Source organism: Ranitomeya imitator, chromosome 2 (assembly GCF_032444005.1).
Source record: "Ranitomeya imitator isolate aRanImi1 chromosome 2, aRanImi1.pri, whole genome shotgun sequence".
NCBI classification, from domain to species: domain Eukaryota; kingdom Metazoa; phylum Chordata; class Amphibia; order Anura; family Dendrobatidae; genus Ranitomeya; species Ranitomeya imitator.
In genome coordinates, this window is record NC_091283.1 from 628,471,099 (window position 1) to 628,487,756 (window position 16,658).

Sequence of the window (16,658 nt, forward strand, 5' to 3'; positions counted from 1 at the left end):
CATTTTCGAATCAGTTTTATAGGTTCTGTAGCTGCTTTTAGGTGCAGTCACGTCAGGCCTCCTCCCTGCTTTGTATTTTATTATTGTGAGTTTTCTTGTTAAACCTGCAAAAAAACAGAAATGTCTAATAAGAAACCAGCTGCAGCTCGGTACTAGGCAGTGGCATGTTATGTGGCTGATATACAGCTGCTCCGCACCACACTTAGCGCTGAGTACAGTGCAAGGCGCCGGAACACAACCTGCTCTAACACGCTCCGTTGCTATGGAGACTAAGTCTATTTACCACTAGATCTCCCAAACGCAGATGTGGGGCGGAAGTCACATCCGGGAACAGTGCGCTCAGTACCACTGAATGGCCACATGCCGTCTGACAGGAAGTCAGTGGTCTACAACAAAATGGCGCTGCTCCTGATGCTCCGCACCGCCGGCCTCGTGTGTTCACGATGGCATAAAGGATAACACAGCTGTAACACACGGACTCCTGCGCTGGGCATTGTGGGAGCGCGGAGCTGCCTCAGAGGGCGGGGTCTACTGTGGAAGTGACGTCATCACACAATGATGGAAGAACGTTAACTTCCGGGTAACAAGTTAAGAGTCGACACGGTGAGGAAGTACTACAGGTAACGGCAGTAATACTGTTAATTAAACTGTATGGGAAGCAAATGGCGGAGCGGGTGTTGTCTGCGGTTACAGTGCAGGCGTAGTAGACTGTAGTGTAGTAGCCTCGTAATACAGGAGTAGACTGTGGTGTCCCCTTGTAGCTGCTTGTTATAGCACAGGAGGAGTAGACTGTGGTGTCCCCTTGTAGCTGCTTGTTATAGCACAGGAGGAGTAGACTGTGGTGTCCTTGTAGCTGCTTGTTATAGCACAGGAGGAGTAGACTGTGGTGTCCCCTTGTAGCTGCTTGTTATAGCACAGGAGGAGTAGACTGTGGTGTCCTTGTAGCTGCTTGTTATAGCACAGGAGGAGTAGACTGTGGTGTCCTCCTTGTAGCTGCTTGTTATAACGAGGAGGAGCAGACTGTAGTGTCCCCTTGTAGCTGCTTGTTATAGCACAGGAGGAGTAGACTGTGGTGTCCTTGTATCTGCTTGTTATAGCGCAGGAGGAGTAGACTGTGGTGTCCTCCTTGTATCTGCTTGTTATAGCACAGGAGGAGTAGACTGGTGTCCTTGTATCTGCTTGTTATAGCGCAGGAGGAGTAGACTGTGGTGTCCCCTTGTATCTGCTTGTTATAGCGCAGGAGGAGTAGACTGTGGTGTCCCCCTTGTAGCTGCTTGTTATAGCGCAGGAGGAGTAGACTGTGGTGTCCCCTTGTAGCTGCTTGTTATAGCACAGGAGGAGTAGACTGTGGTGTCCCCTTGTAGCTGCTTGTTATAGCACAGGAGGAGTAGACTGTGGTGTCCTTGTAGCTGCTTGTTATAGCACAGGAGGAGTAGACTGTGGTGTCCCCTTGTAGCTGCTTGTTATAGCACAGGAGGAGTAGACTGGTGTCCTTGTATCTGCTTGTTATAGCGCAGGAGGAGTAGACTGTGGTGTCCCCTTGTATCTGCTTGTTATAGCGCAGGAGGAGTAGACTGTGGTGTCCTCCTTGTATCTGCTTGTTATAGCACAGGAGGAGTAGACTGTGGTGTCCTCCTTGTATCTTCTTGTTATAGCACAGGAGGAGTAGACTGGTGTCCTCTCTGTATCTGCTTCTTCTAGCGCAGGAGGAGTAGACTGTGGTGTCCCCCTTGTAGCTGCTTGTTATAGCACAGGATGAGTAGACTGGTGTCCTCTTTGTATCTGCTTGTTATAACGAGGAAGAGCAGGCTGTGGTGTCCTCCTTGTATCTGCTTATTATAGCGCAGGAGGAGTAGACTGTGGTGTCCTGCTTGTTACAGCACAGGAGGAGTAGACTGTGGTGTTCCCCTTGTATCTGCTTGTTATAACGAGGAGGAGCAGACTGCAGTCTTCTCACTGCATCAAAACTCCCCACCTTGGCCACATATGTATGATCTGTTGATGAGCTCATTTCGCATAGGTTTTAATATGAACCCCTCAGGGTATGTGCACACTACGTCTTTTAGGCATCTGCTTATCCCAGAGTTTGTTTCTTCAATTGTTGAAAAAAAAATGTTTTGATGACATGTTCCCTTTAAAGCAGAAGACACTTCAGGAAATGTGGCCTGTTTTTTTTTCTTTTCTTTACAAACAATCTAGACCCACCTTAAGATTTGTCAGGTCACTTCTTTTAACCACTTTGTGTATTTATAAATGGTTAAATGAAGCTATAGAGATTGCTCATATGCACAGCATGTTGTTTTTCCATTTCAGTGCTTATGTTCATTCGATTTAACCTTGATTAAGCACTTTCAGCCCACCTGAAAATCTTTTGTGTTTATATACTCTGCCCCAGGATTTGTATTTTTCTTTTACTATACTATGTACTGGAAAACGATTAAAAAAATATCTAAGTCTAGTGACATTGCAAAAAAAAAAAGTGCAATTCCGCCATTGGTTTTTTTGGGTGTTTTTTTTTTTCTTTTTTTTTTTTAGTGATCATTGTGTCATAAAAATTACATGGCAACATGATTCTCCAGGTCAGTATGATTATGGCAATAACAAATACCGTATATTTAGTTTTTTTCTATTTTAATGGTAGGTAAAAATATTTCTGAAACTTGGGGGGGGGGGAGGGAAATATAAGTATTCTTTTTTGAGACCTGTAATTTGTTTTTCCATCGATTAGAGATTGTTTTTGTGACTTCTGTGGATATTTATATATAGTTTTGAGGTACATATGCAATAAAGAGCAATCAAAATGTCATATCTTAGGGAAGTGTGGTCACAGATTAAAGAGCAATTCTAGTGTTACAATTTTTTTTTTAGCTTTTAATGTACGGTTTATATTTTGATTGGCCTTTTATTGCACATAACAGTGTTTAAAGGGAACCTGTCACCCCCAAAATCGAAGATGAGCTAAGCCCACCGGCATCAGGGGCTTATCTACAGCATTCTGGAATGCATTCTGTAATGCTGTAGATAAGCCCCCAATGTATCCTGAAAGATGAGAAAAAAGAGGTTAGATTATACTCACCCAGGGGCGGTCTGATCCGATGGGTGTCGCGGTCCGGGGCCTCCCATCTTCATAGGATGACGTCCTCTTCTTGTCTTCGCTGCGGCTCCGGCACAGGCGTACTTTGTCTGCTCTGTTGAGGGCAGAGCAAAGTACTGCAGTGTGCAAGTAAAAACAAGAAGAGGACGTCATCGTAAGAAGATGGGAGGCGCTGTTCCGGACTGCAGCGGGACCGCCCCTGGGTTAGTATAATCTAACCTCTTTTTCTCATCTTTCAGGATACATTGGGGGCATTATACAATGCTGTAGATAAGTCCCTGATGCGGGTGGGCTTAGCTCGTCTTCGATTTTGGGGATGACAGGTTCCCTTTAAATATGCTTGTTTTCATTTCTATATTTTATGAGGAAAAAGGGAGTGATTTTTCAACTTTTTATTTAGTTTTTATTTTTAGTCCTTTTTATTGACTTGTATTTGCGGACATTTGATCACTTATACTAACACAACATTGCAATATATAGTGAAATTGAAGCTCTGCCATGTGGCTGGTTCTGCCGGTTTATGCCTGAGGCTGAGCTTCTAGGGAAGACTAACATGGCAATTCTGGGGGTTTTCTCCAGCCCTCCAGCTGCCATGGTAATCCATCAGTTGCCTGCTATTGCTTAGCAGGGGACCGATGAGAGGTGGTGCATATGCATTGGAATTGAAGTAATTTAAATGCCACTGTCAGAGATTTGCAGCGACATTTAAATAGTTAAACTGTTGCACTCTCCGATTGCTGCAGTTAAATTACAGACAGATGTCCGCTATGCAACACAGCCAGCATTTGCTGCAAATAAAGCCGGGTCAAGTTTCTGAGCCGGCTTTATACTCTGCTTAAAGGGAACCTGTCACCCCGTTTTTTCAATATGAGATAAAAATAGCGTTCAATAGGGCCTGAGCTGTGCTTTACAATAGTGCTTTTATTATCCCCTGATTCCCCACCTTTGCTGCCAAAACACCTTAGTAAACCCGCCGTTTTCGGCTGTCAATCACGCTGATCCGGTCAAATGGGCGTTGTGAAATCACTGTTTCAAGCCCCCCTCCCGCCCCTCAGCGTGTCTGATGTAACTCGATCTGTGAATAGCACAGATCGCGCTCTTTCTTTGCAGTGGTGCAGTGCATTCAGCTCTAGCGGTTTTCCACTGAAACCTCTGTGCCCCAGAAGTCTGGATATGCAAATAGTGTTGTCCTGGACGCCGGTAAACTTTTCCCATCCAGAACTGCTAGCTTAAGGGTACCGTCACACAGTGCAATTTTGATCGCTACGACGGCACGATTTGTGACGTTCGAGCGATATAGTTACGAGATCGCAGTGTCTGACACGCTCCTGCGATCAGGGACCCTGCTGAGAATCGTACGTCGTAGCAGATCGTTTGAAACTTTCTTTCGTCGTCTAGTGTCCCGCTGTGGCGGCATGATTGCATGGTGTAACATATATCGTATACGATGTGCGCATAGTAACCAACGGCTTCTACATCGCACATACGTCATGAAATTATCGCTCCAGCGTCGTAGATTGCAAAGTGTGACAGCAGTCTACGACGCTGGAGCGATGTTGTTACGACGCTGGAGCGTCACGGATCGTACCGTCGTAGCGATGAAAATTGCACTGTGTGACGGTACCCTAAGTTTTGTAACAAAATCGCCTATCTATCTATCTATCTATCTCATACACCCCGCGACATACACCCTAAAACATACGCCCTGCGACATACACACTGTTACATCCACCCAGCGATATATAAGACTTGTAACCTACCACATGTGGCATGCAACATAATACATGCTTCATGCAACATACGACATGCACCATGCGTCATAAAACGTGTGACATGCAACATACAACATTCAACATGTGACATGCAACCTCAAAATGATATGCAAGAATATGCGACAGCATGCGGCGACATGCAAGAATATGTGACACCATGCGATGACATGCAGCAACATGCGACAACATGCTATGACATGCACCATGCTACGACATACAGCAACATGTGACATGCAAGAATATGCGACATGTGACAACATGCGACAACACGCACCATGCGGCGACATGCGACAATATGCTATGACATGCAACATCATGCGACATGTGACAACATGCACCATGCGATGACATGCAGCAACATGCATGCAACAACATGTGACATGCGATAACATGCACTATGCGGCGACATGCAGCAACATGTGACAGCATGCAACAACATGCACCATGCGACAACATGCGACAAGCAACATGTGGCGCCATGCAGCAACATGCACCATGTGACATGCGGCATGGGACAAAATGCGACAGCATGCGACGACATGCAACATGCACCATACAACATGCAACATACAACACATACAATATATACATATAGACATACAGTACATTAAACATAGAGTACATACTCACCATCACTTGTCACTTTGATCCCCGAAACCAGTGTCCTCTGTAAAAAAAAATATTAAAATAACAAACAACCTATATACTCCCTGTCCGCAGAAATCCAATGTAAACGAATGTCCCTCGACGATCTCCCGTGGAGAACAGCAGCATCAGCTGATGTGACTGCTCTCCAGGGGCTCCAGGACTACAATGATGGAAGGTATGCTTCCCCAATGTATTCCCCACAATGTATTCCTACGCGCCTGTGAGAAAATAGTCCCTAGTCCCACTTCTGGCACTGCTGTTTTGGAAAAATCCCTGGCAGCTTTGCAAGAAAGTGACACTCTGAACTATAGTAACCTCTCAGTGATGCACTGCAGGAGCCATTGTCTCCTGTCAGTGTGTCACTGAGGGTCCTATAGAGCAGTGACATCACCCAATGTCACTGTTCTATTGGGGAGATCGTCGTGGGACACTCGCTACTAATTGGACTACGGCGGACAGGTAGTATACGGTTTATTTTACGTTTTTTGCAGGCGCTGAAGTATGGTTAAATGAAGAATATTAAAATACTTTTTTCCTAATGTGTGTTTTATTAACCCTTTATTAGTATTGGATTAATAATGGATAATGACCAGTCCGCAGCCGCCCCAGAAATGGCGCTTCTGTAAGATGCGCCAATTCTGGCACTTAGCCCCTCTCTTCCCACTCCCGTGTAGCGGTGGGATATGGGGTAATAAGGGGTTAATGTCACCTTGCTATTGTAAGGTGACATTAAGCCGGGTTAATAACGGAGAGGCGTCAATAAGATGCCTATCCATTATTAATCCAATAGTAATAAAGGGTTAATAAAACACACCATACTTACCATACTTCAGCGCCCGCAAAAACGTAAAATAATAAACCGTATACTCCCTGTCCGCTGTAGTCCAATTAGCAGCGAGTATCCCACGACGATCTCCCCTATAGAACAGTGACATCGGGTGATGTCACTGCTCTATAGGACCTTCAGTGACACACTGACAGGAGGCAATGGCTCCTGCAGTGCATCACTGAGGTTACTCTAGTTCACTGGTCTCACTTTATGGCATTTGCTGCGTGGGAAAATGTCTCACCCAGCAATGCCAAAAGTGAGACTAGGGACTATTTTCTCACAGGGGCGTAGGAATACATTGTGGGGAATACATTGGGGAAGCATACCTTCCATCATTGTAGTCCTGGAGCCCCTGGAGAGCAGTCACATCAGCTGATGCTGCTGTTCTCCACGGGAGATCGTCGAGGGACACTTGTTTACAGTGGATTTTTGCGGACAGGGGGTATATAGGTTGTTTGTTATTTTAATATTTTTTACAGATGACACTGGCTTCGGGGATCAAAGTGACACGTGATGGTGAGTATGTACTCTGTTTAATGTACTGTATGTGTGTAATATATATATATATATATATTTTTGTATGTATGTGTTGTATGGTGCATGTCGCATGTTGCTTGTCATTGCATGTTGTCACATGTCGGTGCATGTCGCGGCATGCTGTCGCATGTTATCCCATGTCGCATATTATATGTTGCATGGCGCATTTTGCTGCATGTCATCGCATGTTGCATGGCGCTGAATGTTGCTGCATGGTGCATGTTGTGTGTCGCATGCTGTCACATGTTGTATGATGTTGCATGTTGGTGCATGGCGTTGCATGTCGCATGTTGTCGCATGTCGTTGCAACATGCGTGTCACATGTCACTGCATGTCACCACATGTTGCATGTTTTTGCATGCTGTTGCATGTTGTCGCCTGTTGCATGTCGTAGCATGACGCATATTGTTGCATGTAATCGCATGTCGCCGCATGCTGTCGCATGTTGATGCATGCCGCATATTGTAGCATGTAACATGTTGTTGCATGTCGTAGCATGTTGCGTATCGCATGTCGTCACATGTTGCATGTAGTATGTTGTAGGTAGTATGTTGCATGTCGTATGTGGTATGTCAAATGTGGTATATTGCATGTAGTATGTTGCATGCCACATGTGGTAGGTTGCAAGACGTATATCGCTGGGTGGATGTCACAGTGTGTATTTCGCAGGGTGTATGTCGCAGGGTGTATGTTGTAGGTAATCTGCTGTTAGATAGATGAGATAGATAAATAGAAAGAAGGAATAAGAAAGTTAGAAGGAATACCATAGATAGATAGATAAGCGATTTTGTTACAAATCTTACACTAGCAGTTCTGGATGGGAAAAGTTTACCGGCATCCAGGACATCACAATTTGCATTTTCAGACTTCTGGAGCACACAGGTTACTGTGAGGAGCCCGCGCATGCGCAATGATGTGCTGTATGCTATGCCCACAGTTGGGCAAGGCATAATGCGCAGGCGCGAGATGAGACTTCAATGCTTAGGCGCAAAATACTACGTCAACGCCGGGGAGAAATTTCTTAGGGAAAAGCAAGAGGTGGGGGAGAAACAGCGATTTCACAATGCCCATTTGACCGGACCAGCGTGATTGACAGCCGATAACGGTGGGTTTACTAAGGTATTTTGGCAGCAAAGGAGGGGAATCGGGGGATAAAAAAAGCACTATTGTAAAGCACAGCTCAGGCCCTATTGAACGCTATTTTTATCTCATTGAAAAAAGGGGGTGACAGGTTCCCTTTAATGACATATGCCGAAAATGTATGTCACTTAAGGAGTTAATAAAATGTTGTGTAATTATTACAGCAGATGTATTAGATTTATACAGTTCTGGTATTCTGACAGGTATACAGCAAAAAATTCCTCTTGCCCTTGACATTTTGCCTCTTGGCTGTCTGGGAAAGCGAAGTGACCAGCTGTATTGACTGTTTGGCAGAGAATGGCTTTAATTTAATGGAAATCTGTTATCAGATTTTTGCCACCTAATCTGAGAGCATCATAATCTAGGGGCAGAGACCCTGATTCCAGTCATGTGTCACTGGGCTACTTGCTGTGTTTTTGAAAAAAACAAACAAACAAATCACTGTTTTAGCAGCAAGAGAAGGACAAGAGGACTAGTAAACCTGGTGCTAGTTAGTCCTCCACATTCATGAGCTCTGTATACCCCTCATTAACCAGCTTTCTACCTATGCACGATGTACACAGGAAGCTGTCAATCAGTGGGGAGGGTTACACAGAGTACACAGAGCTCAGCATTCAGAGATCTGCTAGAGCAGATCTGCAAAAAGCAGCCCAGAAAGTGATACATCTCTGGAATCAGGGTCTCTGTCCCTACATGAAGCTGATCCCTTTAATACTTATTTTCTTGAGGACTATTTCATATATCTTAAATTATGTTTTTTTCTTTTGCAGTATGCCTGTTTGCATTGTGAATGGATGTCCATCAGGCGGTCGCCAAAAAGAGCATGGAGTCATCGTTCACGTTTTTCCAAAAGACAAGAACATGATAAAGGCATGGCTGGTTCAGACAGGACAAGACTTTGGAGATCTAGACGAGTTTGTAAATAAGGTTTATGAGGGTAAAAAAACTGACAGCTTCAGACTATGCTCCAAGCACTTTGCTCCTGAATGTTACACACATTTGGATGGCTGGCGGAAGATTCTTAGGAAGGATGCTGTCCCCACCATTTTTCAATATCCCGGTTTTCCAGCTAGTAGTTTGGGGCCCAATGGAAAAATTCCTGCTCGAAAAAGACGCAAAGTGGACAGAGATGGTCATTTGGCACCACTTGGTTTTTGTGAACATTGTGGTCAACAGTCACTGCGTATACCAAAAGCTGTCTCCGTTGGGGTTAACACAGAGTCGGTCATTGTAAAGTGGGACAGGTCTACACAAACTGATCCCAAAATGAACACCAGGGCAGTTGCCGTGGAACATAAAATAAAGACCTATCGCAAAAAAACGCAGTGTAATTTGCCCTTTAACAGGAAAAAAATGAAACTGAAAACTAGTGATGGCAAAACACCAAATATCAATACTGTTTCCAATGCAAAAGCGCACACACCAGGTGTCAATGTGGCACCACCTCATGATTCTCGCCCATCCACCCGCACCACAAAGACTACACCGTCCCCTCCAGTAGAAAAAGGAATCGGTGCGCAGAATACTGTGGCAGAAAAGAGCCATAGTGTTGGATCACAACAGACTTCCAGTTCCCAAAAAGAGCTGAAACCCACATGTGAAGCCTCAGATTTAGTGGAAGCTTCAACATTAACGGAAACGTATGATGCCCTCCAGAAACGAGGCATAAGTGTGACTCCAGAAGATATGAATAGAACTTTCATGACCGAAAGAAAATTTATTGTTTCTGAATCGTGTCTCGATGCCCTGATAAATATGGTCTCCTGCAAGTGGCCTGGCCCCTGTGGAAAGCCTATTATCAAAATCTTTAAAAAAATAGTGGGAACTTTTGTTAGTGTATATGTCACCTGTGCAGACAACCACCGGACACATTTATGGGAAAGCCAACCCAAAAAAGGCAGCATGCCTGTAGGGAATCTCGCGCTTTCAGCGTCCATTTTATTCAGTGGTTCCACCTTTAGGCAGGTGCACAATTTGTTCTACTTTATGGGCCTTGAATGCATTAGAAAATCCACCTACCACAAATATCAAAGGAAATATATCTTCCCAACAGTGCAACACTATTGGAAGAAGGACCAGGCCAAAAATCTGTCAGCTTTGGGCAACTCTTCCATATGTATAGTTGGCGATGGACAGTGTGACGCCCCGGGTCGCAATGCCAGATATTGTCTGTACACCCTAATGGATGCATCAACTAAAAAAATACTTAATTTTCAGGTTGAGCAGATGAGGCCAGGCATTTCTCCTGCCCACTTGGAGAAAGAAGCCTTTCAGAAAGCCTTGGAAAAACTTCAGAAAAAAAAAATTGGCATTAAGATTGTATGTACTGATAAATGTGCTGGCATTAGGAAGCTGATCAAAAATGATTGTGACAGTATGATACACCAGTTTGATGTGTGGCATGTGGCCAGATCCATAGGGGCAAAGGTTCTGTCTGCGAGCAAAAAAAAATATTGTGCTGACCTGAGTGCGTGGGTGAGCGCTGTTCGAGATCACTTGTGGTGGTCGGCTAGCACGTGCGATAACAATCCAGAACTTCTTCTCGAAAAGTGGAACTCGTTGATAAACCATACCACAAATGAGCACTCTTGGTCCAACAACAAACTGTACCACCGTTGTGAGCATGACCCCGACGAGAAATCACAGAGGCGGAGGAAATGGCTTCGCTGGGGAAGTGCTGCCCACAACTCCCTTCGAGCAATTGTGCTAAATCCAAGGTTGCAGACTGACCTAAAACGCCTCTTCACCTACTGTCACCCAGGTGACATCGAAATGTACCACAGCGCAATTTCAAAGTACCGTCCAAAGAAAGGCGACTTCATCAAGGACAGTGTGAAGGCTAGGATTCGATTAGCAGGTCTACATCACAATTACAGCATTCACCGAGTCCAACACGTAGTCCGAAAAGCCACGATAAGATCTGCAACGCGAAGGCATCTGGCGGTCTGTAGCAGAGATAGAAAACAGCAGTTCATGTGTGCGGTCTATGAGCCAAGCAACCAAGGTTTCTTATTGGAGATGATGAAGGATGTTCTGGAACTGGCAGATGGGAAGAGAAGCTTTGGGTGTACATGAATGAGATGTCTTCTGATTAACCAATGAACATGGACCACATGCCAGTCTAGATACTATCTTGTTGCTACGTTCATTTGCTTTCTTTGTTCAATATATTGAAAGAATTCCAGAGTTTCTATTGATATTTTTTTTTTTATACATATATATATATTTTGTACAAAATATACAGAGAAAATTTCTAATCAGGTTTCCCAAAAGAAGCTCCGCAACTTTTAAAGGGAACCTGTCATGTGAAAAAATGCTGTTAACCTGTTGATATGGGGTTAATGGTGTTCTGAACCTGCCCAGCTCCCACACTTAGTTTCCTCCCGGCAGCAGGGCTCTAACTCTTATTCCTCCCAGCAGAATTTGGGTTTCAGTCACTGCTCTGTGTATAGAGAGCGGCGGCTGTACCTGCACCCTAGCACTGACTGACATCCGGCCCTAATACTGAGCCGGCTGTCAGTCAGTGCTGGGGCGAGGTTACTGCAGTGACTAAATGCTGATTTCTGTCAGGAGGGATAAACTTAATTTCATCAGCGGGGCGCTAAGTATGGGTGTCGGGCAGGTTCTGAAAGCTGTTAACATACAGATGAACCCTACATCTGCAGGTTGATAGCATTTTCTCACGTGACAGGTTCCTTTTAAATAAAATCTGATTAAAGTAAAGATCTGCCCACCAAGTCACAAAAGAGAGAAAAAAGGCCTAAATATCTACAAAAGTACAGCAAATATTATTATAAAAGAATATATAAAGCGTCAAGCAGGATAACAGGGAAACCACTATGGCCAAGGTGGACAAATGCAGGCCTCGAAGATCCAATAAAAATCTATTTATACATTTTTATTTTCATGTCTTCAAGGGCTGACATAAACAGAGGGCCCCTGTGCAGTCCAGTAATTTCTGTGGCAGAAGATGCTGTTTTGGAGGTGGTAGTGGGCCCACTTATCTTTTGGGCGTTGATGCAGTCAATAGTATGTCCACTTCTGTAATGTGTGCCCAAAAATATATCTATCCTAAAGGATATAGATAGCCATGCAAACAAGCACAAATAAAACGGGGTAGTGCTAGATATAGTATATGAAAACACATCAAATGGCTATGTAGCTCGATATAGAATGAGGAAATAAAGGGCTGAACAAGAGCCACTAGTATATAAGAAGTTTTATATTACAGCGTATCCTTCTATACAGTATAACATTCAGGATTTATGGAGAAAACATCCATAACTGCCAAAACATCTGCACTCTCTTAGAGTATGGCTAAAATTTAAATCACTTTACCTGCAGACTTTATTCGAAACAGACTCCACTTTCCGTGGCTACTGAAATGCCACGATGCGCGTTTCGCTATACAGCTTTATCAGCGCTTCTATGTAGCGGCCAGTTACAGGTTGGTGAAGCGGGAACAGCTGAACCAAACAGAGGTTATTGTAGCAGAAGCTGCTCTCTGTTAGGGCTCCTTTCCACTTGCGAGGAAAACGGACAAGTGCAATCCGATTAAAAAATCGGACTGCACTCGGACCAATGTTAGTCAATAGGTGTCTTTTCATGCTGCGTATTGCTGGCAATTCAGCGTGGTGTACAGTAAAATCACACTGACAGGTTAGATTAGAGTAGATATATACACATAGAATAGGTGTGTGTATATATATATATATATATATATATATATATAATATTATTTCAATTGCCGGCTTTTGCTATCGCCTTCACAAACCCGACAGGATACGAGACATGGTTTACATATGGTAAACCATCTCATATCCCTTTTTTTTTTGCATATTCCACACTACTAATGTTGGTAGTGTGTATGTGCAAAATTTGGGTGCTCTAGCTATTAAATTAAAGGGTTAAATCGTGGAAAAAATTGGCGTGGGCTCCCACGCAATTTTCTCCGCCAGAGTGGTAAAGCCAGTGACTGAGGGCAGATATTAATAGCCTGGAGAGGGTCCATGGCTATTGGCTCCCCCTTGGCTAAAAACATCTGCCCCCAGCCACCCCACTTGGCCACTCTCTTCCCATTCCCGTCTAGCGGTGGGATATTGTTGTGAGCTCCCTCCTGTGGTTGCTAATGGTATGTTTGCGAGTTCTGCCCTTGGGCTCCCTCTGGTGGTTTCGAGTGGAACTGCTGCTCCGTTAGGTAGCTGGAACAGCTGCCTTCACTAATCGCCTTGCCTGGGTTTGTTATTTAAACTTGCTCTGAGCCTTAGTCCATGCCTGCTGTCAATGTTCTTGGTTGGATTTGATTCTTCCCTTGGATTTCTCATATGGCCAGTCCTTGTCTGGAAAAGATAAGTTTTGCTAGTTTGTTTGTCCATTTGTTTGGACTCTATTGCTTTGCATTTGTCTCTTTGTCCAGCTTGTCACTATGTCTTATTTAGGCTAGCTGGAAGCTCTGGGAAAGCAGATTTGCCCCTCCACACCGTGAGTCGGTGTGGAGTTCATTTTTGTAAACTCTGCGTGGATTTTGTAGTCTTTTATACTGACCGCACAGTTTCCTTTGCTCTGTCTATCTAGTTTAGTATTGGCCTCCCCTTTGCTGAATTCTAATTTCATTTCTGTGTTCATCATTTCCCTCTCCTTTACAGTCAATATTTGTGGGGGGCTATCTTTCCTTTTGGGGGTTTCTCTGAGGCAAGATAGCTTTCTATTTCCTTCTTTAGGGGTAGTTATATCTGAGGTTGTGACGAGGTGTCTAGGGAGTGTCAGGAACATCCCACGGCTATTTCTAGTTGTGTTGTTAGGATTAGGGACAGCGGTCAGTAGAGATACCACCTTCTCAGCGCTTGTTCCATGTTGCGTTTTAGCCACCAGGTAATTTCAGTGTGGCCTCTTAACCACCAGGTCATAACAGATATGGGGTAATGAAGGATTAATGTCACCTTGCTATTGTAAGGTGACATTAAGCCAGATTAATAATGGAGAGGCGTCAATTATGACACCTATCCATTATTAATCCAATAGTATGAAATGGTTAAAAAACACACACACATTATTACAAAGTATTTTAATGAAATAAATACACAGGTTTTTGTAATATTTTATTATACTGGTAATCCACCTGAAGACCCTCGTTCTGTAAAAAAAAGGTAAAATAAAAAAACAACAATATTCCATACCTTCCGATGATCAGTCTTGTCCCACGCTGTAAATCCATCTGAAGGGGTTAACTAATTTTACAAGCAGAAGCTCTGCTAATGCAGCTGTGCTCCTGCCTGCAAACCCCGGGGAATGAATGGAATGTAGGTCAATGACCTGTAGTTACCTTCAGTCGCGGTGATGCACCCTCTGCTGGATGTCCTCATATGAACTTGAGCCTGGGAACTTTTCAGAATATTTTCCCACACCCATAGGGGTGGAGCCGCATATTCATCACTGTAATGTGCGGCACCACGTGACCGCTCATACAGGTCAAGCAGCGACGCTAAGAGGAAGCATCGAGGGAGCTGGGTAAGTATTTTAATGTAGAAAAAGAAATTATAGTTCCAGCTCCTTAAAACGATTAGTTTATTAAGTCCAAAATATAAAATCCAAATATCCAAAGTGAAAAAACTCCCAACGGTTGGTGCTGAGATAGCAATTCCGTTTGATCCTGGTGAGTTCACCTACCGGTATTGATTTAATCTTATGCTTGCTATGGCTACTATGGGCATGTAGAATTGTATTCCCCCTAACCGGCTTATGGTGTGTTTTGGTGACAATTTCCTGATTAACATGTCCCGTAAGTTCCAGGTCTAAAAAGGAGATATTACCATTATCAACTTTGTGTGTAAATCTGATATTATACATGTTACAATTCAAGTACTCCATAAAGTGTGGTATGGTAGATACATCCCCCTCCCAAATTATGTTTTTTTGTATATTTTTTATTGTAATAGTATTGGTTTTAAGATAGGACCTTCGAGGTAGTCATATGACTTATATCTGTGTTTGGGTTAGACAAGTCTCCCTATATAGGAAAGACGCAACCATACTGAATTGTGACTCTGACAAAGATCAATCCGATCGAAACGCGTTGCCATTCAGTCTCTGCTATCTCAGCAGAACCGTTGGGAGTTTTTTCACTTTGGATATTTGGATTTTATATTTTGGACTTAATAAACTAATCGTTTTAAGGAGCTGGAACTATGATTTCTTTTTCTACATGAATGAACATTTCGCCTGTCCGCAGCGGAGTTCCGTGCTCCTGCGGTGATCACTGATGAGCTGGCTATATACCCTCTTTTTCATGTTATAAGTATTTTAATGCCAGCGGGCGGACACACAGGGGGAGGGAGGCGGGAGCTGACCGGGAACTTTATTTTAAACGCACACAAAGAAACCCCAAAAAACTGATTTTTCATTCCTTCTCTCCAGCGAACGCTGCTGGGAAGAAGGAATGAATTCTGGATTCAGCACCCAAAGCTGGGGACAGCGCTTAACTCTAGCGCTGTCTCCTGCACGGTGCGTGTGGTACCCAGTCGGCACACGGCTGCCGCATGTGTGCCACACTGATGTGCCACGTGAGCACACGGATAACTGGTACCGATTTTTCCGGTACCGGAATTATCTGGACGTGTGGGACAGGCCTTACACTGTTGAGTACAGGGCACAGTGGAGTGAGTTTGGATGAGATGGCTTCCTTCTCGCCTCATCCCTGCTTGGTACTGCACACATCATGCTGTACACCAGGGGTGTCAAACTGCATTCCTCGAGGGCCTTAAACCATGCGTGTTTTCAAGATTTCCATAGCATTGCACAAGGTGCTGGAATCATTCTCTGAAGGTGATTAAATTATCACCTGTGCAATGCAAGGAAATCCTGAAAACATGACCTGTTTGCAGCCCTCGAGGAATGTAGTTTGACACCCCTGCTGTACACAACTGTGGGTGGCGTGGCATCCTTCTTCAATTGTTCCTAACCAAGGTATTCTGACTGAAGCCTGATTTTGTCCAACTGGGCCATACTTGTCTCCCTTTTTATGCTATGTGGCATTTAATATATATTTGATTCCAATAAAATTTGCTGTTCTTTTTAGTCTGTTTTTGCTGTCTTCTGTGAGTTAGTAGGTAGCTTATGCTAAGATCTGGCCATAGGACCATCACTAAACCATAAGTGATTAGATGCTGGTTCTGATCACCAATGAAAGGTGGTGACAAGTGTGCAGTTACGCCCCATTGTAAAAAAAAATAAGGCTAAGTTATTATGTCTTGAGGTGCCAGGTGCCTATTGATGTCTTTATGGTTGTTTTGGGATAACCCTTTAATGTTGCCTGTTTTGTAATATTTTTATGAAAATTAACTGTGTTTTTGAACAGTTCAAGAGATGTTTAGTGTCCAGTGAGGCAATAAAATATCTTAACTTCTATGCCTGGCTCGTCTATATCTGCACACTCAATATACCACTGTTTATAAAAGAGTTTACACACTGTCTGTCTGGGGATGGAACAGCACAGCGCCAACACTGTATGTGGCCATACTCAGGTACTGCATCTCCACTCCTATTGCAGTAATTGGTAGCTGATCTGCATAATCAATAATGTAAGCCTGATGTAATTAAACAGATTGGTAGGAATGATTGATGAGCGTCGGCACACATTTTA

The 16,658-nt window shown here is 43.8% G+C and overlaps 1 protein-coding gene across 1 annotated transcript; it reads left to right on the forward strand.

Annotated features, from left to right (window-relative positions):
• The first annotated feature begins 551 nt into the window (after nucleotides 1–551).
• Nucleotides 552–14,591, forward strand: LOC138665251 (uncharacterized). The gene is made up of 2 exons (XM_069752560.1): nucleotides 552–620; nucleotides 8,791–14,591. The coding sequence occupies exon 2, from the start codon at nucleotides 8,792–8,794 to the stop codon at nucleotides 11,093–11,095; it is 2,304 nt and encodes a 767-aa protein (XP_069608661.1). The 5' UTR covers nucleotides 552–620; nucleotide 8,791; the 3' UTR covers nucleotides 11,096–14,591.
• The last annotated feature ends 2,067 nt before the right edge of the window (nucleotides 14,592–16,658 follow it).

Bases quoted from the DNA above. Each gene is read 5' to 3' on its own strand.
- LOC138665251 (XM_069752560.1), top strand. From the start codon at position 8,792: ATGCCTGTTTGCATTGTGAATGGATGTCCATCAGGCGGTCGCCAAAAA.